The 27,975-nt window shown below is 37.7% G+C and overlaps 1 protein-coding gene across 1 annotated transcript in view; it reads right to left on the bottom strand.

Annotated features, from left to right (window-relative positions):
* Nucleotides 1-27,975, bottom strand: part of COL21A1 (collagen type XXI alpha 1 chain) — an 80,385-nt gene that overhangs the window by 15,610 nt on the left and 36,800 nt on the right. Inside the window, exons 14-19 of the mRNA XM_040058694.2 lie at nt 27,133-27,186; nt 25,332-25,385; nt 25,200-25,253; nt 22,026-22,079; nt 4,071-4,115; nt 3,628-3,681 (exon numbers count right to left, since the gene is read on the bottom strand). Coding sequence (XP_039914628.1) covers nt 3,628-3,681; nt 4,071-4,115; nt 22,026-22,079; nt 25,200-25,253; nt 25,332-25,385; nt 27,133-27,186 — 315 coding nt within the window. The remainder of the gene's footprint in view (nt 1-3,627; nt 3,682-4,070; nt 4,116-22,025; nt 22,080-25,199; nt 25,254-25,331; nt 25,386-27,132; nt 27,187-27,975) is intronic.

Here is a 27,975-nt window from a genome sequence, read left to right as displayed (position 1 = left end):
TTCTCTATCTTCTTTCTGACTGTGTGTCCCTCAAAGGTTGCCATGGATTGACTCCTTGTGCAAATTTTGTGAAGATTTATCAGGAGCAGTTAACTTTCGGAGCCACACCTTTGCATCTTCTGTAAAATCTTCAGAGTTAAACTGCTCATTCAAGAACCCAATAGCTTCTGCCATTTCAGATCATGACACTTCAGCACATGTACAAAGCCAAAACAATCTCTTGGACTCCTCTAACGGAATCATGCTCACAAAGGCATGTTTAGCTGTATGTTCCCTACATAAAATAACAGCTAGAAAGAATTAATTCATCAAAAGGCTGATTTAATTTCTGTTTAAATCTAGTCACAACTATACATTAGAAAATAAATCCTTCTTTGAAATCATACTTTCCAGGAAGGAATTCCCATTAACCGTATTTTCCACATCTGGTGTTAACAACTGTCTTTTTCACCACTTCATCTCACTTCACTTTTAGTCTAGAACTGCATGCATCAATAAAAACAATATATTATTATTGTTTTACTTGGACTTACGTAAATACTGTGAAATACAATCTGCTATAAGAGTGTGCTTAAGAAGCAGCATTAAATAAAAGCATAATGATACAGAAAGTCAAATAATTAAATAATGCCTGGAAATCTAACTTGTCAGAAATTAAATTTTATTAACTATTACAACGGATATTTTCAAAATTCACTGTTATTGTCATTATTTAATCTTCACTTCAATAAAAATAAAAACAATCACTTTCTATTTAGTAATAAATGTTAGGGACAATTCACTCCCATAACATTATCTCAGACTTTTTTCGAAAGTTACATGAAATCAAAAACAGATATAATTTCTTAGACAGATAACAACTCAGCTTTGCAAAAAACATTAAACTTTATTTGGTAAAACTAAAAGGGCATCTTTGTTTCTGCAATAGAAGAGAAAATTCAGAATACCGAAAACAAGAAGTAATTCTCTGTAAGCCAAGGTTTTCACAATTTCATCAGTTTTCTGGTATTTCACCTCTGCTTTACCATTAACCAAAGATTAATAAAAATTAACCACAGATTAATTCATGTTTTGTGCCTGCTTTATGATAAGAAAACACTGGTCACCAAAACTTTCCATCAATAAATACAGCACTTATTCTTTAGGCCACAGACACTCTACCACCTCACTAGATCATTTCTAGTGAAACCCACATCAATCTTTGGATTACAGAACTGGCATATGCTCACCAAAAATGCCCCTCATTCATTTTATCTAATAAAATGCAGAAATACTACATGAATAGAATGGCTTCCTTTTTTTTAAATTAAATCGGCTATGTATATATATCCATATTGACCTGCAAACACACACCAGTGAAGGCAAATCAGAAAATACATTTAGTGTAACTAAAGGTCAAGAATACATCTGCAGGAAAAGGAGAAATAAAATCCCTTTTTCCTGGTTTCCTTTCTTGCACTTTCATTACTAAGCCATATTGAACTTGTTTTGTTTAAAAAATTACATGGAGACTACTAAATGAAATCAGCACACCGCAAGAAGGAAACTTTTGGATGCAATAGAGGAAGAGCTTGTGAACATAACCTGGAAACTATATAAAATTAGAAGAGAAGAGAATGTCCCAAACAAAAATGTAGAACAATTCAAGGACATGAAATGTAGTATTATTGTCCTGTTTTCCAGAGCTGACTTTATATGTCAGGTAAATTAATAAATTGCTGGTGTTGGCAATGCAATAGGGATAGTCATTACTGAAGAAGAACTTGTTACTGAAAAATTTTCCCAAGCTATTAATAGACCATCCACAAGCTTTCCATCTGTGTTTCCTGGAACAAACACATTCAGTGTGACTAATACAAGGAAAATCCCACTATCTTTTCTGGTTTAAATTCCCAAATGCCATATAACATATTCAGATATTCCATGCATCAATCTCCTATTTAATGTATCAAGTGACAAAAAATACATTAAGTGAATTGACAGAAAAGAGGAATAAATTATTTTCAAGTGTATCATGAACCAGATGTTATTTATCTAAATAAAGTTTGAAGAAAATATAGTAGGTGAGTTAAATAAAATGAACACTTTGGAATTCCACACAGCTTTATTGGAATTCATGATACAGCCTTTCCTCTGGCGTTTTGTTCAACTTTGCTCAGAAATAAGAGAAGAAGAAGAAGAAGAAGGAGAAGAATAATAATAAGAAGGAAGAAGAAGAAGAAGAAGAAGGAGAAGAAGAAGAAGAAGAAGGAAGAAGAAGGGAAGGGAAGGGAAGGGAAGGGAAGGGAAGGGAAGGGAAGGGAAGGGAAGGGAAGGGAAGGGAAGGGAAGGGAACGGAAGGGAAGGGAAGGGAAGGAAGGGAAGGGAAGGGAAGGGAAGGGAAGGGAAGGGAAGGGAAGGGAAGGGAAGGGAAGGGAAGGGAAGGGAAGGGAAGGGAAGGGAAGGGAAGGGAAGGGAAGGGAAGGGAAGGGAAGGGAAGGGAAGGGAAGGGAAGGGAAGGGAAGGGAAGGGAAGGGAAGGGAAGGGAAGGGAAGGGAAGGGAAGGGAAGGGAAGGGAAGGGAAGGGAAGGGGAGCCATACCATGAGGAACACTCCAGCACACCAGTATATAAATGATGTTTAGGTTAGTAGTTACTTTCATACCCAGATAACTAATCTGGCATGCAGTGACAAGTAATTATGCCAGACTGCACATACCAATATGGTCAAACACACGTGTTACTAACCTCCATCCAAACAAGGATTCTCTTCAGAACAGTGAATACTGCAGTGGGACATAAGCCCAAGCAATTTTGGTATCAGGTCTGACCTTATGCATGCTAGAAGATGGTAACCTTAGCTAGGATATTAAAAGAGATTCATCAAGAAGGACAGAGGATTAAAAGGTCCACATTGAGATTGACATCCTCAAGGTTCCTGTCATCCAACCAAGTGAGGCACAAGCCAACACAGCACCCCTGCAGTCATTGAAAGTGGGAAAGAATGGTCCCTGAAAAGATTGTTTCTCTCATGCAAAGAAAATCAGGTACTGAGACAAGCTTAACAGTGTGAGCGTACCGATGATTGAGAAATTAATAAAGCCCTTTTAGAGAACCACTGAGTATTCTGTATTTGTTCTCGAAGATATAAATATGTACTACTTCTGCTTTTAACACTACAAAGTGACATCAGAACCCCCTTTGTCTATCAAAATGGATGAAATCCAGCCTGACTATTACATGTAAAGGAGAAATTCACTGATGAAGACTTTCATGGGGAAATGCCTCAAAAAAAGACAGGAGAGACAAATCACGAGACAGACAAATTATTAAACTCAAAAATACAATCTCTTAACAACCATCAAAATCCAAGAACTTATAAAAATATACTCTCACCTCCTGTCAAAATATTTAGAAGCTTAAAGTAATGGCAAGTGTAACAGAAAAAAAACAGTTCACAGCTTTCATCAAGAATTTCCAAGCTGCAAATATGTCACTGAGCTAAAAACTTACATTTGCCATAGCCTTGTCTTTCCAACCTGCAAGTACTAGTTTGCTCCTGTATTTGCCATTGCATGTTTGTTCATGACAAGCAGAGAATGATAACATAGCAATTATTTGTTCATAATAACACAATTTTGAAACTTACAGTATCTCCTGGTGACCCTTTTGCTCCTGGTTGACCTGGCGGTCCAATTTCACCCTGTATTTTTTACATAAAGAGAAAAATTCTGTAATTAATGCAGGTAAGCTTAACATTTTTTTAATATGTTCTTTAACTATGCAGATTTATTTAGTTAAGATTGTTTCTCAATGTATTATGAAATTAGCATGGTTCATTTTAAACTATTCATTCCTTCTGGAATAGTTCAAATAAAACCTAATATGAAATTTTTAAACATATCATGATTTCTTCAGCATGATTTAATGTCATAAATCCCCACTATGAAAACTCTTCTCTAAGCCTGAGCCCTTAGTTTGGAATGGGGGTGTGTGTGTGTGTGTGTGTATATATATATATATATATAAAAAGAGAGAGAGAGAGAGGGAGAGAGTATAGGTTTTAACTGTGTTTTGAACAACTAATAGTACCTTTTGTCCTTTTGCTCCTTGATTTCCAGGAATTCCAGGAATCCCCTGAGAAGGAAAAAGAAAGCCTTTTAAATAAATGGAATAATTTCACCAGAATTTTTTTAGCAGTTGCCTCAATGATTTGGATTCAAAATATCAGCAGTGACAAGCAAAACAAAACAAAATATAACAAAACAAAACAAACAACAGCAAAAATACAAAAACAAAATAAAAACCAGCAACAAAACCCCTCAAGAATAACAAAATCTCTCAAAGCACCAAAAACACATAGGAGAAAGAGCTTCAGCTGCAAACATGCAGACTACTCCAGGGATACAGTGAAACACTAATGTTGAATTGTTCCCCACTGCTTTTGTTGCAGGAGTCCATGTCTACTGTTCAGCAGGTTCACATGCTCTTGCTTGCCCCAAAACCTGACTGACACATGGGAAGAAACCACTTATATTAGCCATAAGATTTCCCACATAAGTTAGATCAAAAGCCCTGGTCAACGGGACCATCAGCATGACAGATCATAAACTCTAAAATACAGTGACTTTAAAGAGACAGATATAGTTTTATTTGACATATACTAGCCTACATCTTCATAAATACTTCAAGATCTCTATCATTTCCTCAGTATCATCGCTCACTCAGCTCTACAGTACATCTCACATTTTTCTAACAGTGATCATTTAATCAAACATGATTCAGGTTGAAACTCCATATATGCTTAATGCAGAAGTCTACATTCAGTTAGTCTATTTTTTCTCTCAAGTAAAAACTATTCAAATTTGTTGGACAACATTCTTACTTGTACCATAACTGATGTGCAGCAAGAATCTGGCTTACAGACTTTACATTTTAATCTAATATTGAAAATAACATGTTGCAGTGAAGATGACTGTTCTAGACACCACTGAAACAAATGTATTCTATGGGAAAAAAATAACATGAATGTAACAACCATAACCTAAGAGTTTCCATATGGCTTACATCTGTGCAAAAGATAGTTCCATTGTTTTGTAGTTTACACTTGCTTTAAATAAATAATGACCCCACCAAGTAGAAACAGTCAATGGCATCTGAGTTAATAATCATATCCTGAGCATTTTACAGACCATCAAAAATCCAAAGTATCTGTCATTAAAGGAAGAGAGCAAATAATGCAATAAACTTGAAAATAATGCCTCATACTAAGACTTCCAGTCACATTATGTTACATAACTCTCCTTAACTTTTGTCCTTAACTTTCTTAGATCTTTTGCACAAATAAAGAGATGAGAAATAGGGCATTTAGGAACTTCCAGACCCATATATTAGTTCTCAATATAATTATTTAATATAATTATAACACTTAATAATGTAGTTATTTGTTTCTGTAGCTGTAAAATATAAAAACAAATTACGTGTCTGTACCTGTAATATAAACCAGGATTTAATATACGCTGAAAACATCCCACTAGGGACATTTCTGGGACATTCTTGTCCCGAATGTACCAGAGATTTCCAGTTACATTTCTATGCAATTTGGAGGGCTCAGAGAAGACAGTTTCACACACTTATCCAACACAACAAATGATTTACCATGATATAAGCATGCCTAGAAGAAGAAACACAATGACCTGCTGAGATGTGTTGATCTTTCTTGGTTAAAACAAATTGCTGGTACACAACATTTCATTTTGTAGCAATGATGAAGAAAGATGAAACTACAAGAACAACTGTAAAACTAAGTATTTAGTATTTTTTTTCTTCCCCCTTCCACCCCTGCTTGCCTTTTTTTTTTTTTTTTTTTTTTTTTTTTTTTTTTTTTTTTTTTTTTCCCTTTTCTGCTGATTCTGCACTACTGAGGTATGTGGAACTTAGGTCCTTAAGTCAGTGAGAGCTGGTCTAGACCCTTAAAATTCTCTTATGGTGCATTGACATTCACTCAGCTAAGAATGAATATATCTCTTATGCTGATGTGAGTGATTTCTAGAGTACATGGGCTGGAGATTTTCAGTTACTCTCCACATGTAGGCTGGCACAAAATAAGAATAAAGTGGCTAATCTGGTCATAAAGAATTACTATTTCCCACAAGTTATTTTTCTGTGTAGCTTCCACGGTTAAGTAATTGCGATGACTAATTTCTGTAGGATCAGCTCCAGAATACCTAAAAAATAAAAATTGGTTGCCTTGACATTATCTATCCCAATCCATTATTTCCGTTTACATGGATAATTTCTGGTTATGCCAATAACAATTATTTTCACTTTCTCAGAAGACAAGGTTAACAGGTAGTTTAGACATCAAGAGCTTCCTACTGTAGTGTTTTTGTTTCCCAAATTCTTTTTGCCAAATTTAGTGTAGTGCTTTTAGTGTTACTCTCTTTTTTTCTCTGTGGGAGAGGATCAGGAGAAGCAAAGCAGGTTCAAGCTTAAAAATAAGCAAATATTTTTATTAACACACACTAAAAGAATGGAAAAGGAAAGAAAATTTGGGAAAAAACCCAAACTTTAAAACACTCCTCCTTCCCTATGCAAACTGTTAACTTTTTTACAAAACAACATAGAGAGACACTACTTGTAATTTTTAGTCAGCTTTACTATTTGAACATAACCTTTCATCACTTCAGGAGAGGAGTCTCTCTAAAGTCCTATGGGGACATTCGCCACAAGACAAAAACAGCCTTGTGGCTCCCAGTGTCACATATCTGCAACTGCCCAGAGTTTTTGTAGATTGTACAGTCTCACCCATTAGCAGTCTTTCCCCTGGCTACTCATGGGCCTCTCAGCATATTTGGGGTACTGTTTAAGAATGCTTCTTTCAGTATAAAACAAGGATTTTCTTCTTCTATTTTTAAAATTGTCTTTATCTTAAAAGAAATAGAGACCTCCTTTTATTCTAGGAGCCGAAGGTTTCAAATCACTTTCTCTCTAAAATCATCTTCGTCTCAAAGGCTGAGACCTCCTTTTACCCCAGGACGAGGGGCTTTAACATTCTCACTTAAATTTTAATTATATCAATCTTCAACTTTTGACTAGAACCCGCATTCCCCAAAATAACATTAAGATATTATAAGAAACAGTCCATTCCACGATAGTTTACACTAGAGAAGTCCAGTTAAAAATTTCTACATCTTTAATCCCTTCTTTTAATAATCTTTATTAGGTTTTTTTCGCTCTTGCTCTACTGACTTCATGCTGTGTCTTTTCTACACCCACTCTGTCTCTTTTCTCTCTCTCTGGGAAGGGTTAGGCCTTAGAAGCTTCATGTTGCTAGAAAAGGGTTAAATCTGCGCAGGCCAGCAGTGGCCATGTGCTCTCTGCCAGCAGCAGTCTCTCCCCCGCTGTACCTCAGATCAGCCCCATTTCCCCCCTCTACTCTTTTCCTCTCCGCCTGGTGAGAGAGCTCTGCACCCCCCTCCGTGACAGCTGGGGCGGCCTTGGCCCAACCGGGCCCATGGCTGTTACAGGAGCCTGGTGGAGATCTCCAGGGCTCCGAGGCTCCAGGGAAGTTTTAGAAGTAGCTAATATTAAACTGCAGCTTCTCCTCCCCTGCCAGGAGCCGATGGAGCCTGGCCAGGCCTCGGACCAGCTCCCCCAAGGGAGGGGAGCAGCAGGCCCGGCCAGCCAACAGGACGTCCTGACTTGATGTTACCTGTTCAACTGGCTGGGAGGAAAAGGGCTGGCTTGAACAAAATCAGGATTTATACGGGTACTTCCCAAAGTCATACTCAACATTCTTAGTGGCCAAAGCAGATGACAATATTTAAAACTAGCCTCTGATAAGTCCCTGTCCTTTCCAAAACAATTCCAAGGTCCTGGCAGGGGAACATTCCTCCCCAACTGAAAACCAAACTGTGCTAACCCATGACACTTACCTAACTTCTAAGTTAAAAGCCAAATCAAGCTTTGGAAATGTGTCTTGTTCCCAAACAGAGATTTCATTCACAATACAAATCCTTAGAATACCTGAGCATCTTTTTTTTAGTCCCATGAGTAATAAGACATTTTGAATAGGAAGTTATATTTAATAAGATGACATAACACTAACTACACTGTCAAAGAAACCTTAGTTAATTATAAAAAAATGCATTCTAACTTTAAAGTATGAGGCCAAGCAATTAGTTTTACTCCATTTGTATGACTTTTTTTTTCAAGAGTATATTGCAACTGAATTTATCACGAATGCCTGTGTTTAATCAAAACTTAATATGAAACACATTCATCATGCAATTTTTCTGCCACTAAGGGAAAAACAATGTTTGGAACTGCTACAAATAGGAAAACTGCCACCCACTGGGAGTAATAGAATCAATGCTGCGGAACAGTTCATGATTCACTGGCCTATAGAAAAAAAAAGGTTTGGTTTTTTTTTTCTGCCTTGAGGGATGTCCTTTGCAAAGCTATCAAGCACATTTTGTTCATATAAAATATGAAAAAGGGTTGTAATTCTAAAGTTCCTTTTTCCTTGTCTTTCCAGAAAATGCATGTTAAATGGTTTGTATACATCACATATGTAGTTATAATACCAATAGAAAATAGCATTACATTTCTAGCCAGAATATCCTGAAATCAAACCGTCTACTCTGTTTTATTGATTTCTGTCCTTGTATAAGTTGGAGAATTTCTATACTTCTGAATTGGTTAATTTGTTCCCCTTTTTCTTTTACATCAAACTTCATGTAAGGCTTATTCAGTATTTCTTCAAATTTAAAAATTAAGTTAATCACAAATACCGCCTCAGTTCTTTCAGCATCAATCTGATTTTATCAATTATCTTCAGTTCATTCCAATGCCTTCCTCCTTTATTTGAAATTTTCCCCTAAATGGGAAGTCTTCCCTTTAATATTATTCATTATTTTACCCTTAATCAGCAAGTGCTATAACCACATGAAATGTAAAGCCAGCAAGATAGTCTAGCAAATCTAATTCCTTGGTTTAAAATCATGTTTATTCTAAAAATTCTCAACTGCAGTTTTATCACACACTGCTGAGTTTGTCCCTAAAAACTAATGTCATCATGTACCTGTCTGATTTTTGGAGACCGGGTAAGGACTGTCCTTATTTCTTATTCACCCTCTGTTGCTTGTTTAATTGTTTATCTTCTACCCTGTTTCACCTATGTGCACCTAGAAGCCTAGAGCTTTCTAAGGTCTGGTTAGGACTGGGGAGGCTTTGCAGGGCACCCCAGCACCCAAAGTGACACTTGAATGCCATGCAGATAATTGAAATGATCTCTAGTGTCACTGATGGTGCTGTAGGATAGCAGATCTACCCTTTGAAAAAGATGTCGCTCTGCTCTAAAAACTGTGTCATGCATGCCATATGCGGCAGCTGTCCTCATCCTACTCCAATGGCTCTTGGTGGCCATTTCCAGGCAGCCAAACCCCACACACCTTGGTGTCTACTTCAGTCTCAGTAACATTGCAAAACGAAGCTCATCTTGGTATACCATCAAATCCCTGGATGCAGTCTTCCTCAGCTCCAGTCTGCACAGATGGGACTTCAGAACATCCAAAAACATTAATTTGTTTCTCTTGTGCTGATGAACCTCAATTATGACAGTTACAAACTTCTGTATAAATATTCTATTTTATTCCCGTTTCAGCAATTTAAATAAATCTTCCATTCTTTGATAATATCTGGCAGATAGAATGGATTTAACTGTAACAGAATGGATTTAACTGTAAGAGGAAAATGTTTTCACAATCTCTGGAAAAATTTTCCTGTAGTTTTCATTAATCACGAGGTGTCTATTTTTGTTTTGGATTATATTAAACAGATGGACTTTCTTCCATGCAGCCCCACAAAAAAATCCATTGAGGAAATTGCCTGGGGCCTTATATACAGTTTAACTAGATGTAAGCATTTTCACTTAAGACACAAGCTACATTTCTCAAAATATTTCCTGCTTTTTCTAACTAGTACCAGGATTATTTGCATCCCCCTCATGGTTAACTTTATGCTTGCAAACAGCAGAACAAACCATGTAGAAGACCTCTTTTTAGAACAAAACAAAACCTATCTTAGTCTTAAAATGAGTACATATTAGCTCATTTCTATTTTTTATTTTCTGCTACTGTCTTTAATATTTCCCATTTTTCAGTACCTGGTAGGACAGGACACCCTGCTGTGGAAAGTAGGAATTTCTAGGCTACAGGCAACATATCCATAATCATAAAAAATTATCTCTTTTCTGGAAGATGTGAAATTATAGAGTGCTCCCAAAAGCTCTTCTGTCATGAGCAAGCTGCTTTGCAGTCAATTTCCTGGGTAGATGTAGAGAACCTTAGTGTAATTGTCTTTTTTATCTTATTTTCTTCTGATAAAAAGATGTTTTTTCAAGCATATATGAGTTCGCTAATTTATGTTTCAATCAAATGGTTCCTTCCACTCTGAAAAACCTGCAGTTCTGATTCTGAGAAGACCCTAAAGGATCTTACATAAATTACAGTACTAGAATATACACAAAAGATATCTATTTACATGTTCCCATGATCCCTTTAAACACCTGGAAAACACAACTCTTTATGTATTACAGATCCTTACTTGCAAAAGCCTACTTGATGATACCTGAGAGATTTACTGGAGACATGAAAAAAAGTACAAGTCAAGCCATAATTTGAATGAAAGCACAACAATCAAAACGCTTTTTAAAGGATTATAGCAAATCCTTGATAATCCTAATAGAATGAAAGAGACAAACCAAATTTGGATAATGTATAAAACTGGAAAAGAAATTCAATGAAGTAGAATCTGCTACCACAGAGTAGTTGCAACTGATGAAAGAAAAATAAAAAAGGCTACATACAAAGAAGCATTCCCACAGACATAATGACTATCCACCAGACTAGCATAGCAGCTTTAAATTAAGTTCAGGAAAGGAAAAAGCATTACCAAGGTCTTTGCAGTTATAAGACCGCAGTTTTCAAACACTTTTTTTGGCAAATCAGTTATTAGCAATAAAATACACACGTAAAATACGGAACAGAGTGACCCTATTGCATTGCCAACACAGACCTTGGAAAACTATAACCTGAAAGCTGGAAATACTAAAAAAAAAAAGAAAACTGAGTATATCTTGTCACAAGCTGACATTGGTGTTACTCTTGTTTCTTCTAAAGAACCCTGAAAAGAATATGAGCATCAGACTTGCCAAATCTTCATGGATCCAAAGATGGGCAGACAAAATTGAACTCCCAGCCCTGCAGATGATACCGTGATACCTTCCTTCTGCCTATCGTGCTAACACCAGCCTTAGAGACTGTGAAAAACAACATCCAACCTGTTGGAAATCTTACAGACTTCTAAACAATGACAAACTGACTCATGTCTGACACTTAAACACACTGATACTCAAGCAGTTACAAGCCTTCAAAATGCTTTAAAATTTCTCCACCACTTAAATTACAGAGAAAAACTGAGGGTCACAGAGCTTGAGCACCTTGCACATGTAAGACAGGGCAGGCTGAGGCCAGCCAAGGGACACTGACTGCTGCTCTGCCCCTTATACCCAACACATAACCAAAGAGTTCCGCCCTCACAGGGCACACTGATGTAGATGGACAGTTTTCAGCCACATCTTTCCCACAGTAAGGAACCACTCAGTTAAATTAGCAGTGAGCAAGTTAACAACAAATCATGCCTTTTTTTTTTTTTTTTTTTTTTTTTTTTTTTTTTTTAAATATGGTGAATTCTGCAAAATTGGTCAAGAACACAGCACAAAAGCCTAGTAAAACTCAGTTCCAAAAGGGATTGTAAAATTTCTACTGAACCGGTCCATTGCTGGCTATTAAGCAGGATGGATGGGCCAGTCTGCATTTTTGTCTAAGAAAGTCCCAAAGCTCTGACAGAGAGAATCTGGCAGTAAATAACAGGAGAGAAAAAAAAAAATCATTTTCTATTTAGTCCTATCCATTCCCAGAGAAAAAGTTCTGTGATAATTCCTTTAGTCCAAGTCTGTTTGGCAGTTGCTACCTGTTTAAGAAATAGCTAAGAGAAATTGGAACAAAGGCTGGGACCAAACACTTCCAGAGCACAAAGATAATCACACCCTGACTCACTTAGCAATCATTAAGGCTAAATTTAATTACTAAAACTAACTACTAAAGCAGACATTAATTTGCACAATAAGAGGCAAAGTTTGCTCTTAAAATGGTTTAATAATATTATCAGAAATATTAGTTAAATCTTGCAAAAGAATTTAAATTCACTCTGATTAAAGATCATGGTGTTTTATTTTGTTTATGTTCTCTTGTTATGGATCAGAAACCAGACTGTATTCTGACAAGACTTTCCATAGCTTCAAATCACAGTAATTTCAGTATGGAAGGATTAAAAAAATGAAACACTTACTGTGCCAAATTTCCTGAAATTGTCTATACTATATTTACTTGAGTGTCTGAGACTTGAGTATCGGCTTCCCAATTTCACGTTTAAAGCTTTTTGTGGACAGGAATAATGCAGTGCTATTGATCAAGAAGGTCACATAGAAGAAACACAGCAAGTAACTAATTACTTTGACAGCCCAACTACCACTTGAACACAAAACTAACAAAGAAGCCCTACTACAAGTTGTTTGTTTTTCTCTTGTGTATTTTCTGCAGGGTTTCAATTAAAATAACTTTAATTAATCCAAATCTCTAAACCGTCTAAGACAGTCAAAACTAAAATGACCCTTTCAATTTGAGACACATATTTAATGAGTTGAATGCAGATATCAATTTCACTGTAGAAAAAAAAAATCATATCAAAGAAATAGACTAAATATAAACTCATACTTGACTATGTGAGGTGAAATAAAAACCATACTAAGTAATTCTCAGAAAGCAGGCTGCAGATTTGATGCCAGATCCAGCACTTAGAGCTAGATACAGCTAGAGTGCTTTGTATCACCACCCTGACCACAGTTCTCAAGGAGGCTGTAACTCAGACCTTCTGAGGACCCAGGTACAACAATTTTTTTCTCTGGCTTCTCCTATGTTGAAGGATGACCAGCTAGAAAACTGACTACACTGTTACAGCTCTGTTGAAGTTGGATCAGAGGAAGGAAAGTCAAACATCCTTTTGGTAAACCTCTTTCTATCCGTGGTTAAGTAATTTACCCATAAACGTTGTGAAGCATAGAACAGAACAGCAATGTGCAAATGAAATCAACTGAAATAATAAATATTTATGTCTGCTACATTCTAACCGAGTGTCTTCCTCATTCATACTCTACTCTCTATGTTTGGTTTCTAAGTATAGCAATTTGCTGGTGGAAGATTCTGTTTGGTCTTCAGAGTCACTGGAAATTCCAGCAGATATTTACCTAAGTCATAAAATGTTAAGAAGAAAATTGTATGGCAAGAATAAAAGGAGATCTTGTTCTTTAAAGATTAACCAGCACATGTGAAACAATGATTACTGGAAGTATAAGCATCAACTTTCCTTGCACTAACAGGTCAGACACCAGCCCAATATACAACATACACCAGTCCAGTCTCTTCAAGCTTTTCCTCCTTCAGAAAAATCTTTCTTAGCCGAATGAAATTAGCACACATGTTCAGGAATGTTCTAAATATGAGTACTGACATCAGGTGGACCCAAAAGAATGCAAATGAGTCCTTCTTTAATTACATGTCAAAGGAAATGATTGTTGAGCACTTCAGGTATACTTATTTTATTCCATTGTACCATTTAAACTTCAAGATCTTTACTAGCTATTTTCAGCAGGTTGAACTAACCAATTACAAGCACAAACACACACACACACACACTATATTGCTTTAATTCTTTAATTTAAGCCAATTCAACACCCCCACTTTTAACTGACACTTGAGAATAAAGAAATGTTAGCAGGACATGCCATCTCTTCTTTACATGATTTTCCAAAATTATTAAATCTAAAACAGCATAAGCTGAAAAAAAAAAAACCCAAAAAACTTGCCCAAGTCTCTGTAGACAAAACAAGGACAAAAATGATATTACAATTGTAGAAAATTAGTACATTAATGTAATGGCACAATGTGAGAAAATAAATTTAAAAATTAGAAATTAATGACCAGGGAGAAAGTGTGAATGAGTTGGGAGAGAACTGTTAGCTTTGCAATTTAGAAAAGCAGGCATTATTTTCCAAGTTGCATTAAGTTAGTGGGTCCAAGTTTATTACAGCATTTATTGTGGCCCCAGTCCAGGCTGAATTAAATGGGAATCTTTCCATTGACTTCAATACACTTTCGATCAGCAACTATGCTGTCATGTCTTGTATAATCTTTGTCGACTGGGAATAATAAAGTAACTCAGATTAGCCTGCCTGAAGTTCTAGAAGTCTTTTAATTACTTTTTTCATTACAGCACTATTCTCCTATTTATCTTCAGGTAAGATAATGGAGCAGTTCATACTGAGTGCTATCACACAGCACTTACAAGATGGCCAGGGTATCAGACCCAGTCAACATGGGTTTACAAAGGGTAGGTCATGTCTGACCAACCTGGTCTCCTTCTATGGCCAGGTAACTCGTCTGGTAGATGCAGAAAAGGCTGTGGATGTAGTCTATTTGGACTTCAGCAAAGCCTTTGACACTGTCTCCCACAGCACACTCCTAGATAAGCTGGCAGCCCATGGCTTGGACAGGAGCACTCTTCGCTGGGTTAGGAACTGGCTGGATGGCCGGGCCCAGAGAGTGATGGTGAATGGTGCAGCATCCAGCTGGGGCCAGGCACCAGTGGTGTCCCTCAGGGGTCTGTATTGGGACCAGTTCTATTTAATATTTTTATAGACGACATGGATGAGGGCATTGAGTCCTTCATTAGTAAATTTGCAGACGACACTAAGCTGGGAGCTTGTGTTGATCCATTGGAAGGGAGGAGGGCCCTGCAGAGAGACCTAGATCGGTTGGATGAATGGGCAGAGTCCAACAGCATGAAGTTTAATAAGTCTAAGTGTCGAGTTCTACATTTTGGCCACAAAAATCCCCTACAGCGTTACAGGCTGGGGACAGCGTGGCTGGATAGTGTTCAGGCGGAAAGGGACCTGGGGGTGCTGGTCGACAGCCGGTTGGATATGAGCCAGCAATGTGCCTTGGTGGCCAAGAAGGCCAATGGCATCCTGGCCTGCATTAGGAATGGTGTGGCCAGCAGGAGTAGGGAGGTCATTCTTCCCCTGTACTCGGCACTGGTGAGACCACATCTTGAGTACTGTGTCCAGTTCTGGGCCCCTCAGTTCAGGAAGGACGTTGAGATGCTTGAGCGTGTCCAAAGGAGGCAACGAGGCTGGTGAGGGGCTTGGAACACAAGCCCTATGAGGAACGTTTGAAGGAGCTGGGGTTGTTTAGCCTGGAGAAGAGGAGGCTTAGAGGTGACCTTATTACTCTCTACAACTTCCTGAAGGGAGGTTGTAGACAGGTGGGGGTCGGTCTCTTCCACCGGGCAGCAACTGACAGAACAAGGGGACACAGTCTCAAGCTACATCAGGGAAGGTACATGTTAGATATTAGGAAAAAAAATTTTCACTGAAAGAATAATAAAGCACTGGAATTGTCTTCCCAGGGAGGTGGTGGAGTCACCATCTCTGGATGTGTTTAAAAAAAGACTGGACATGGCACTTAGTGCTATAGTCTAGTTGAGGTGTTAAGGCATAGGTTGGACTTGATGATCTTAGAGGTCTCTTCCAATCTCATTATTCTGTGATTCTGGGATTCTTAACAGCAATTAACTCTCCTGTAATTATAGTATGGAATGAATTTAGTTAAACTAACTTGTCAGTCAGAATGAAGATAACCTAGGTTGAAAATAAAGTCTGCTCAAAATACATACAGCTACTTAGAAGTTATACTTGACAAAAACCCCTGCATTCAGTCTAAAAAATGTGTTTCAGCTTACAGCACTATGTAATTAACAAATGATTGCTGGGAGTATTGTGCAGTCAAAGCTGTCATCTCTCCCCTTCTCGAGTGAGAACAAAACTAACAACATCTGTTACATAGCTCAAGCACTCTGAAAGTCATCAGCAAGACTCTGTTCTGTCTACTTCAACAACTTAGGTATTAGCAGGAAGGAATACAGAAACAATACCAAAAAGTGCATTCAACTAACCAAATCTTCTTGTAAAGAAATAATGATGCATGGCATCTACCTACAAAAATCATCACTATCAGCTGTTTATGTATGAAAAAATCATCCCACTCAAATAGCAGCTTCTCGGGTTTTTAGCTCCGAGATTCAGGTGGTTTTAGAGTCTTTTTGCCCTCTGCAAAGCTCTGAGCCAAACGCAAGAAAGAGACAGAGTCTTCAGGTTCTGATTTTTCAAGGTTGCATGCTTCGTTTATTGTTTCTTATCTTACAGATTTCTCAGTGCCCAACAAAGGTCTGTGCAGCTGCTCAGGCATCTGGTGACTCCTCCTCGCACTGGGCTGTCGCTATCTTTTATACTAATTGCTATGTATTCTTTATTTATCATTACTTGCCAATACCTATCACTTATACTAAACAGGTCATCTCTACTTTGACCCAATCTCTTTAAACTACTTTGTGCCACCATCACTGCAGAAAATGAAGTGAGGGAAGAAGAAAGAAGAAGCAGGAGACAACGCCCCAAATCCTCCATCTTGCCCCCATTCACTTCAATACTAAAACCCCAAATCTACTGTTTCCTCACCCTGTGATAAGCTAAACTACTATCTTTCACACTCTTGTGGCTTGCAATCCTTCCCGCAGTGCAGGAAGCCTTTCCCATGGACTGAGATCAAAGCCAATGTCCCTCTGGGCTCTGGGCCAGGGTCCCAGACGCCCCTGTCCAAGTCTCTGACCCTCCAGGGCAGCCAAAGGAAAGCCCTGGACTCCAACACAGCTTATTTTCTTATTTACAGGTAAAAGTCAGAATTTTCAAAAAGACATAGGTGTTCTTTTGAGACCCACAAGACATCATTTGCAGAAAAAATGATAGTCTTTACATCCCTTATGGCTGTAATGCTGATGCCTTTGAAAAGTAGGCCATCAGAGTTCAGGTCCTACTATCAAGGCATCTCAAGACTAGTAGAAAAGCATGAATATCAGATCAGAAACTAAGAACTCTGATAGACTCACACCAACCACTTTGTTGAGTCTCCTGATCAGTTTTCTCTTAAAAACTGACAGGAAATAATTTCTTCTTTCAAGACTAGTACAAAGAGAATGCTATTTTATAGCAGGGCCAAATTTGAAGTGATATAAAATCTGAAGGAGTATTTAGTGCTCCATGGAATATTTCCACAAGTAATAAATTCGCAAAACACATGATCTTTTGAGCTCTGGAAATACAACAGGATCTTTATGTTTTCATCTATGAAGAGATTGAAAGTAAAAATACAACAATCAGACTAGGTGGATAAAAAATAAAGTGACACTTTCACAAAGGAATTTTTTCACAAGGCCGACTGCGCAGATATACAATAGAGGTTTTAGGTTTGCTTTTATCCTAAGTACTTCATAACTCAGTATGTAAATGCAAATACAAGATACAAATGTTGGGTAAATGGCATCTTAGTACCCAAAATTGGTACAAACCAACATAATATCAACATCGGAAGAATCAAGCAAAACATAACATGACACAGAGAGGCAAATAATAGTAACAAAAAAACCCCAAAATTTGTTTGCATACTACTATATTACTCAGGATTGTTCTTTCCTTTTTCCTGTTTCTACCTATCTCAGCATAGTTATTAGATGCAGTAGAATTACATTAACTTTATATTTGCTTTCCAAACATATTGTTATATATGGCTATACCAGTTTGTTTTCAGGATTTCTGCATTCTGAAGAAAATACAACTTCTGTTGTACCTTGTAATGTATCCTGAACATGTTTCAAAGAGAATTCTGCTACCATTGCCTAGCGTATAACATACCTTTTTGTTTCAGAGAATGCATTGATCTACACCTGGCATTCCTGATGGAGTTATGAAAGATCAACAGACAAACCAGAAGCATAGGTTTAACAGTGGGAGTCAGGTCAGAAGCTGAAAGTCATGCTATGCTGCTGTTGCTGGCACAAATGAGGCCACATCTGAGGTCTTGCAATGTGACCTAAATATTGAGAGAAACTGTACCATTTTAAGTGTTTGCAGATGTATTTCTGAAAAATATGATTTTTGGAGAGTAAACATGAGCAGTTGCAAATGCTCAGACATATTACTTGTGGCAGGAGAGCATATGCTAGGCCTAGAAGAGTGCTATAAATGTCCTGCCAGCTTTACCCACAAGCACTCACTTCAGAGTTCCCATCTGCATAATTGCAAACACAAGGAGCTTCCACTGAAACCCAATTCTGAAAAGCCCTACCTATGTTAAAAAGGATAGTCAGGCTGAAATTAAGTTCAAATAAGTCTTGATTTATTCTATAGACATTTGGCTCCCCCAGAAAATGTATTCATCAAAACAGCCTGTCATCAGTGAGACTGCTTAAATGACAGCATAGCCTGTTTTTGTCATCATGAAAATGAGCTTGATTAGTACCTTTACCAAATCCTATCAAAATTATTCCGTCCATACTGTCACATGTTATTCTACAGAGTGGGTGGAACCAGGATAGTTTGGTTAACTGAAGTTCCAAATAGTAGTACCGAAGGAAATCAAACACATCTCTTGAAATTTTACTTATCTTTACAACTCACTTTTTCTGTTTGTAACTTTGAGGATTAGTAAAAGTAATAATATACCACAAATATATTCTGTCCAAATAATAATGACACATCTCAAAGGCTAGATGCAATGAGAGTGCAGTTCACCTGTGCTCTTCATTCTAGACAGTGGCTCCTTTGATGTTGTATCAAGATATATTCATTTCACAACCATGTTATTTTTATTTGTTAAAGCAAGAGGGATCATAAGATTATTATTTTAAATCATCAGTGATGCAGCTCGCTAGGGAAACCTCCTGAGCTAGCTCTCACTCCCCGGTCTGTGCCAGATGTGGCTGTCCCCAGGTCACAGCTTTGACCCGAGTGATGGTTTAGAGCAGGGCTGTCCCTGCTTTCATGGCAGCCGGTGATACAGAGTCTCGGATCAGGGCAAAGAACAAGGAGGAGCCTTTCGTGTGCTTCTCAAAGGAATTTATTGCCCAAGGGGTACAGTGACAAAAAACCTGAAAACCAGAGTCTTGCACCATCTTTTAAATGGGGGAGGTACACGGGGAGGGTACAATTCTTCAACCAATCAGGGATACAACAAGGTGGAGATTAGGGAAGGGCTCAAAATATGACAACCTATAGGAAAGACAATGGGAGTGGAAAGGGTGACATAGACCAACGGGGCCTCATGGAATTCCTGGGAGGGGTTTAGGCAGAGGGTTGGGACAACAAGGACTGACAGGGAACCTTCCAGAACCAAGGGCAGGGAATAGGGAGGACTGACATTATGTAGATGAGGTAACAGGTGGGTCTCGGAAGGGAATGACAACTGGGTGAGGGAGGAGAAAACTTAGGGTAAAACCATCCACCTGAGGGGAGAACTAGGAACAAACCATTCAAAAGGGTTTACAAAAATATGCATAAAGAAAAACACACCACCACACATCAACTAAATGAATTAAGCCATGTGTAACACTGATGTGGCTAAGAAATAAAGACTGTCTGTGTGTATGTTTGTGTGGGTAGAGTATCCACACAACCTTAAGCAGCCTATTTGGCTATCCCAGGGATGGCACCGCACAGTTGAATCTCTCTCTTCCACACCAGAGCCCTAACTATAGGGGTATCCCACCAGAGAAGTTCACGCTGAATTCCCCAGAAGGGGAGCCAAGAGGAGGCGCTTACACTTTATGTTTCTAATACTCATTGGGGGACAACAGAAACAACATAAGCAGAAAGTTGCACAAGACATCACTCACAGCGCCCAAAATCCAGCTCACTTTGTAGCAGGTGAAAGCCAATTACCCTCTACTTGAACAGAGGAGCCCATATACCTCAAAGCTGAGGATAGGTTTCATTTTCCACAACCCAAACACACAATTTCACCCCAACATTTCTACACTGAACTGCTCTGCTCTTTGATCCTCCTCCAGGCCCTAAATAGATGGCAGCACTGTGTTTGCTCATGCAGGATGGTGCTACATCAGCAATAGAGGCAGATGAGCAGGGATGACCCAGTGTCTTGCATTCCCTAATGGTGACCTTGAGGCAATTTCATGGTCAGCATGTATACTCTCCTCTTCAGAACCTCCACTGATTATAAATGAAGCATAATATGCAATTTAAGTTGCTCTATTAGGATTGTTTAAATTTTTGTAGTTGTTTATATTTTTGGAAGTCTCCCTTTATAGTATTTTGCGGTGATTTTAAAAGACTTCCTAATACTTTTAATGTCTTAAATCTACCGCTTCATTCCTCTTTAAAGCAAAATTATGGGACTTTAGTGATGAGTTTACATTTTTGTTTAAAATGGTATATTGTGAAGAATTTATATTAATTTTAAACCATACTTAATAAATGCCATCACATTAGAAAGAGAGCTCTTAAAGTATTAAATATTTCATTCTCTCTATGTTAGAAATATCTTTTCCCTTCCGTTTCTTAGATTATCTTTTTAAAAAAATCACAATGATCAACTAACATTTCTTTTGTAAAAATTAAGAGACAAAACAAGGCTAGGGAAAATAATAGAACTAATTTTTTGTTATGGTGTACCAACTTATAATATACCGAAACTCTCTTCAGTTGTATTTTATGATATTTAATTAACATTCATTTCCAGTCTTTCTTACATATGAAGACACCACAGATTGTAAAAGGTTAAAACACCACACAGTTATTCGGGGCAGAAAAAGAGAAAAAAATAAAGCCAAGGGAGGAATTATGTGTGTTTTTCACTTAAGTCAGACAAGTGGGAACAAAGTCTCTTGGGCATGATTTCTCAGTGTTTTGCAGCCTACTCAAAACGTTTTAGAAGGTTTTGGTGAATATATTAAAAATTTAAATGAAAAACTTTCAGAATTTTTCAGCTGGAAGTGTTATTTCCAACTCCTTATTATCAAAACTTTCTGTCAGATTTCAGTATCATGTAACTCAGACTGCCTCCCATTACATTCAGTACCACAAAAATTTCTGACTGTATAAAGCTGTATCTCCATCTTAAAATTCAAAATGTAATTCAGAACATAATTCATCCATAAGGCAGTGCTCCACCAACTGAGCTCTGTTGACTGCTCCTGGCCTGTAAAAGAATTGCTGATGGTTTGAAGACAGCTGGCTGTCTCTCAGCACTCAAAGCTGCTCTCTTGGCTCATCTGCTTCAAGCAGTCTGTTGGCCTGGAAGAGCCAAACCAGGAAACAAGGAGGACAAAGCCTGGCTATCAGATATTAAGAGGAAGTAAAATGAGGTGCCCAAACACCGGGAGAGGAACAATGTCTTTGGAAACAAGCAAAGCAAAAATGAAGCAGCATGATCCCCAGCTAAGCAAGAAGAACAGAGATACAGATAATATAGCGTAAGAAGATGCAAGGAAATAAAAGGCCAGTAAAACTGAGCAGAGGAAAGGCAGTGGTACGTAGAGAAAAAATAGACTTTGCAAGTGTGATTAACAAGTATCTGAAAGAAGATACACCATGTAGCAGAAATGAGAGTCAAACCCATCCAGAATCTTTCCTCAAGTAAGTAATTATTAAGATCTAACTGTATCACAACATCAACGGGACGGAAGTCATATATATATACCTCAGTATATACAACAGTGATATGGTGAAGAATCTTTTAAGGCATCTTTGACTTTAAGGGCTTGTTTATTTCTTTTAATTAAACCAAATTTAAAATGTCTTTTAATTAAATCAAATTTAAAGATGAACAGCAGAAAATAAGCACTTTTTAAAAAATGAATCAACGAATTCAAATCAATATAAATTAAACATGAAGTATAATAGCTATTATCAAAAATAAAAAATAAAAAATAAAAAATAAAAAAAAAAATAAAAAAGACAAAACCCAACAAAATTAACAAAATCAGTTATAAGGATATGTCAGCAATTTAATCACTTACGGGCTCTCCTCGATGTCCTTCTAGGCCTGGAGATCCAGGCTGCCCAGCTTCTCCCTTTAAAATTAAAAAAAAAATTTTTAGAAAGCAACCTTATTTGCATAATAAAAATTATTTTAAATAGTAAATAATATTTTTAATCTAAGTAACATTTCAAACCCATACGCATTGAGACTTCATCAAACAAATATCTCTTAGCAGTTTAAGACACAGCAAGAAATGTCATCAATCCAATATTCCCTCATGTTGTGTCTGACAGCTATCAAACAGTTTGCAAAAAGAGATGAGAGAAAATTTTCTTTTCACTCAGAACAGCAATTTTTGGTAGAAAATGCATAAAACAATAACAGACTGTTGCAGTCAAATTGTTACTATAAATAATAGCGTGAAAAAATATTTTTAAGTACTTCAGAATACAGCAGCAGCAAAAATTATCAAATATTTATCGAAGTATGTGTGATACTAACATATTCAGAAAATTTTAATAATTCCAGATACAAAAGCACATTTTAAAAGGGAAAGATATATATACATATATATATATATATATGTGGATACTGATATATAGATATAGATAGATGTAGATAGATATATGCACACACCGAAGTATAAAATAATCTAGCAGTAATTAACTTAAAATTATAAAAGCTGGACTTAAAGTAACAATGGGTAGCATCTGGGTTTCAAACCATGTGTTTTCTCCACATTCTTCCCCAAAATGAATATTGTAGAAAACCAGGAAAGCTCCAATAGAAATTTCCTTCAAAGACAGCCTGTTTGTTACTGTTCTGAATTTGATTATAGACCCAGAATGAAGCAGTGTTTTATAGAAAGCAGATGTTGAAGTCAGGCTAACAAAACATTTGAATGAAAAATATGGCTTCTATTAACTATTATACTATAAAATTAATAAAACCTAATGAGTCCGTCATATTATTGGTACTACAGTAATAAAGAAAATTGTCCAGAAAATGTTTTTCAGTTTAAATGTATACACATTCACAAGATATACTGAATTCTCTGCATGTTGCTTACAAGCATAAAACATATGAAAGTGCTCCCCAAATTAATGCTTTAGCAACACATGGCTTCACTCTGAATTGCCACCAGTGACAGTTCAAATTTTGTTTATGTTAACTGCAGCTATGACCTGTCCATGTTATCAAATACCAGAGGAAAAAAAAAAATCTAATATCTATTTTTTTTCCTACATTCTGAAGTACCAGAGAAGGAATTTCTCCTCCAACTTAGCAATGATATCTGTGCATGTGCATATATATACATGTAAATATATATGAATGTATATGTGTACACACACCCATACACATGTAAAATAAGAGAGGATTCATCTGAAATAAAATCCTGGAGGTAACCAAGCTCATATCACAGATAACAGAAGTCTAGTCTGGATAATTGATGGAGGATTGATTTAGCTGACCAGACACCGGGAGCTGAATTCCACTGCCCACACACAGACATTTGGTCATATTTGAGATACCAAATGGTATCTTGTCTACTCCCACTCCAGAAAGGCACTGGCTGTCCATGGGACTTATGTCATATTTTTCAGCTCCCTGAGGATGTTTTTGACACTAATGCATTTCAAATGCACCAGGGGCTTTTTATGTGCACAACTAAACTGATGCCTACGAGTCTGCCTTCTCTTGAGCTGAATTACTCTCCAGACTCCACTGGCATTACCCTGAATCCACCTCATTGACAGCTGCTGCTGGAAAGGTTTTAGGTCTCTCATTGGTCTTGTGTCATATGTCCCTGCTACAGCAGATGTCACAGACATGCCAGCTGCATCCCCAACTGCACTAGACAAGCATGGTCACAAAATAGAAAATCCAGATCTCCAACTACAGCAATATGAATTTAGACAAATGCATTCAGAAGTACACTTGCATTTTTGGACCCTGAAGTCACATTAATCTTGTGCAACCCTTGATAATTTCATTATTATTAAAAAAAAAACCAAAAAACTTATAGGAACAAAGCTGCTCTTGAAAAACTTCTTCAGACCTATTCAATTGAGTATTTACACAACATATTATTAAAACCTTTTCCCTGTGAACTTAAAACTGATACTACTGAAGTCTATGTTTTCACAAATTGAACAATGAAAACAACAATTCAGCAAGCAAAATGTCCAGTGCTGCAATACATTATAGAAATACCAGATCCTGTTGCCTTCTTTACAGTAGACACATACTGAGTTGACTTGAAAAACTGTTCTATATTAAATACAAGCAGCACTGCATAGTGAAGAGAATAAAAACACCTAGAAAAACATAAATCCAATACTGAAGGTACTTTCCCCTAATTTTCCTGCAGCTCCCTTCAAAAGCAATTATGTTCTCCAGTGTATACTTGTATATAAGTCTCTTTAACAGTATCATAGGGTTAGGGAAACACAAAAGTGTTGCTGTGTATTATTTGGTTTCATACTGTATTTCATTTTTATATTGGGTTTTATAATGTTTTGTTCTGTATCCCCCTGTTTCCTAGAAAATGTAATATCCTGAAGTTTGTCCCTGCCCTTCCCCCAGCCCATCTCCCCCGTCCCCTTCCCCGAACGTAATCCAACCCTGTTCCACTCCCACCTTATCCCTGACTGGGAATTGGCTTGTCCACGCCTTTAGCCCCTTCCGGGATATGAGCTGAAGCCACAGGTGCCCAGCCCTCTTGGTTCGGGGAGTAGGATGGGGCTCCTGACCTGGGCTGGGGCAGGACCACAGAAGAAAGACTGAAAAAAGCCCTGGTTTCACCTCTGGATCTAGTGCAGACCTTCCTTTGCCATCAATGGGGCCCTGCTCTCTCTGCTAAGGGAAAGGTTCTCGGCCGCTCCTGGCTTTTAGGACCCTGAGGGAAATCCTTCCAACTGTGGTTTGTCTCTCGAGCTAGCCGGGGTGAGAACGGAGCCGGGAGCTCAGTGAGAGAGACAAGCCACACAAAAGGATGGTCACTAAGACTCTTAACAAAAGCTTTGCCTCTGCTCACAGAACAATTGAAAACAATGAAATCTGCTCATTGTTGCAGTAAACTTCCACATCTCCTAGTAACAACATTATTTTGATTTCCAGTAATACTCCACAGAATAAACTCGGTATGTTTACACCATGAGCAATGCTATTGAAGACTTTTATCAAGATATTAATATACATTTCTACATACCTTGAAGCCAGGACTGCCTGGTAATCCATCTTTCCCATTTCTGCCAGGATCTCCCTGTGGCAACATTTAACAGTTACCAGCAGGTAAATTAATAAGCAAAAGCTAACAGCAAATTGTCTTCAGAAAACTTACAGATCGCCCAGGCACTCCTGGAAATCCTGTATCACCCTTCTCTCCTTTTGAACCCTAAGAAAAACAGCAAGCGGAAAGTAAGTAGTGCTCAATGTTTATGCTGCAAATTCAATATATTTAACCAATAATTCATGTATTTTATTTCTTATTTTGAAAAAGTACAGAAAATCTGTTTCCTTCTTAACTGAGACAGTTGCCAATTAGTAACTACATCTCCATTACATAAACAAAAATATGCTTCAAACTACAGAATTGTTAACACAGACCCTCTTTCAAATTACTCGAAACTCATAGACTAAATATATGAAGAAAATATAAGGCCAGGTGAAAATATAGTTGTAACATTGGATGGCCAAATTATACTCTCTGCTTTACAAAAATTACACAATAAAACATCTCTCTTCCCATCTGCTATCAGCCTCACTCCTTTCATGCGTTCTTCTCCTCCCTCTCCTAACTCTTCTCCCTCTCTCTTGTTAGGCTATATGTACATCTGTACTAAAAAGCATAGACTCCTTTGCAATATAATTATTACATATGTGATAGGTATACATATTACATATACAGGGTGTACATATTACATATATGCCCCATATATGGCATGTTACCCCATAGACATATTTACAAAAAATGCATGCATTTTGTGCTATGTGAAGACGAATTACACCAATCCACTAACAGAATGAAAAGGTTCTCAAAACACCCAAATAAGCAGAACCTGAGTTTGACATTACTAAATGTAAATACATCCAGTAAAAGCAGTGAACATTTTTCTGAGCTCAAAATAAGGAATTACATTTTCTGTGAATATGAATGTTATAAAAATGTTACATCATCTGGGGTTCCCATGCCCGGGTTCCCAGTGGGAATGCAGGGGCTCTGTGACGGGTGATACCAGGGCCGCCCCAGCCAGACACAGCCAGTTCCAGCCGGATCCAACTGCCCACCGCAGGGCGCGGCTGGGGAATGTGTTCAACAAGGAACCGAAATATGACACCAACAAAATAAGGAAAGAGGATAAAAGTGACAGCTCTGCAGACACCAAGAAGAGCGTGCTGGAGCAGAGATTCCCCTGGAGCCTTTGGAGGGGGCCGTGGTGGAGCTGTGGTAGGCAAGGTGCAGTCCTGTGAAGAATCCATGCGAGACCAGGTTTGCCCTGACAGCCTACGGCCCATGGGAAGGAGCAGCGCTGGAGCAGGGGAGGAGTGTGAGGAGGAGGAGCAGAGGGAAGTTGTTAAAGACCACCCTACCTTGCTCCCCATTTCCTATCCATAAAGGAGGAAAGTTAAGCCTGGGAAAAAGCGGGTGGAGGAGAAGGGGGTTTAGTTGTTTGGGGTTTGGTTTTTTTGTTGTTGTTTTGATTTTGGCGGGGTTTTGTTGGGTTTTTTTGTTTTTGTTGGTTTTTTTGTTGTTGTTGTGGGTTTTTTGGGGTTTTGTTTGTTGTTTTCATGGGTTTATTGTTTTTGGTTTTGGGGGTTTTTTTGTGGAGTTTTTTGTTTGTTTGTCTGTGGGGGTTTTTTGTTGTTTGGTTTTTTTTTTTCCCACTCACTATCCAAACTTATTTTAGTCCTCAATAAATTAAAATAATTTCCCCAAGTAAGCACTGTTTTGCCTGTGACAGTAACTGGCGATCTCTCTTATCTGGACCATCAAGCTTTTCCATCTTATTTTCTCCCTCATACTGATGAGAAGGGAGATTGAGAGAGGTGCTTGGGGGTTTGCACCAGGCAGCCAGTCTAGGTGACCCCATCACAGATACCAATAGCATTTTGCTGCAATTTATGCTTATAAAGCCACTTGCCTTTTTTCCATATATTCCTGGCACTCCTTGATCTCCTTTAGGACCTCTTTCTCCCTAGACAAAATGTATGTGAGCAAGTTAATTTTTAAAATAGAAGTAATTATATGAAGATATATTTACATATAGAAAGTATATATGTATAGCAGACACAAAGAAGGCAAAGAGCTCCATGTGATAGAAAAAATATGCCCAAGACTTAAATGCAAATCCTGTATTTGCACAGCTTTCCTAGAGCAGAAGGCCAGAGTATCCAACACCGATGGTGAGACAATCCACAGCTTGCAGGCCTAAGGCTTCTAATTTCTATGGAAGGCCCTTTATGATTCTCATTGCTTCAATATAGGCAGGAACCTAAGTGAAAATTCAGCTCCTTGGAAAGGGCTGGACTTTTTTGAAGACCTTATTCGAAGAGTTAAAAACACAAATTTGGAAAAACTAAGAGATAAATTCAGTTGAGTACTAACATAGATGAGCAAAAAATATAGGGGAAATGGTTTTGGAGAACACACACAAACTAAACTCACTGTGAGAGATCAGAACTGTTCTTCAAAATGCTGAAACTCAAGTAGAATGACAAGAAAATCGTATCATTGTTGGGGTTTTTTAAACATTATTTGTGATGAAGAATCCTCTAAGTAGTAGTAAAATCAAATTAATACAAAATCCCATAGAGCAAAACAGAAATTAAATAACAGGTCGTTTCTATCGTTTGATATCTATGTAATGAAGTCCCATGGCATGTATATTCCCTAAATATCACCTCCATATCTATTCAATTTGAGCAGTTCATCAAATGCTGTGAAATAGTATTGTACATAGACTTGTTTACTCTCTAAATAAAAC

The sequence above is a fragment of the Hirundo rustica genome, chromosome 3 (assembly GCF_015227805.2).
Source record: "Hirundo rustica isolate bHirRus1 chromosome 3, bHirRus1.pri.v3, whole genome shotgun sequence".
Lineage (NCBI taxonomy): Eukaryota > Metazoa > Chordata > Aves > Passeriformes > Hirundinidae > Hirundo > Hirundo rustica.
The sequence above is the reverse complement of the archived record's forward strand: the minus strand, read 5'-3'. Positions and strand labels throughout refer to the sequence as shown.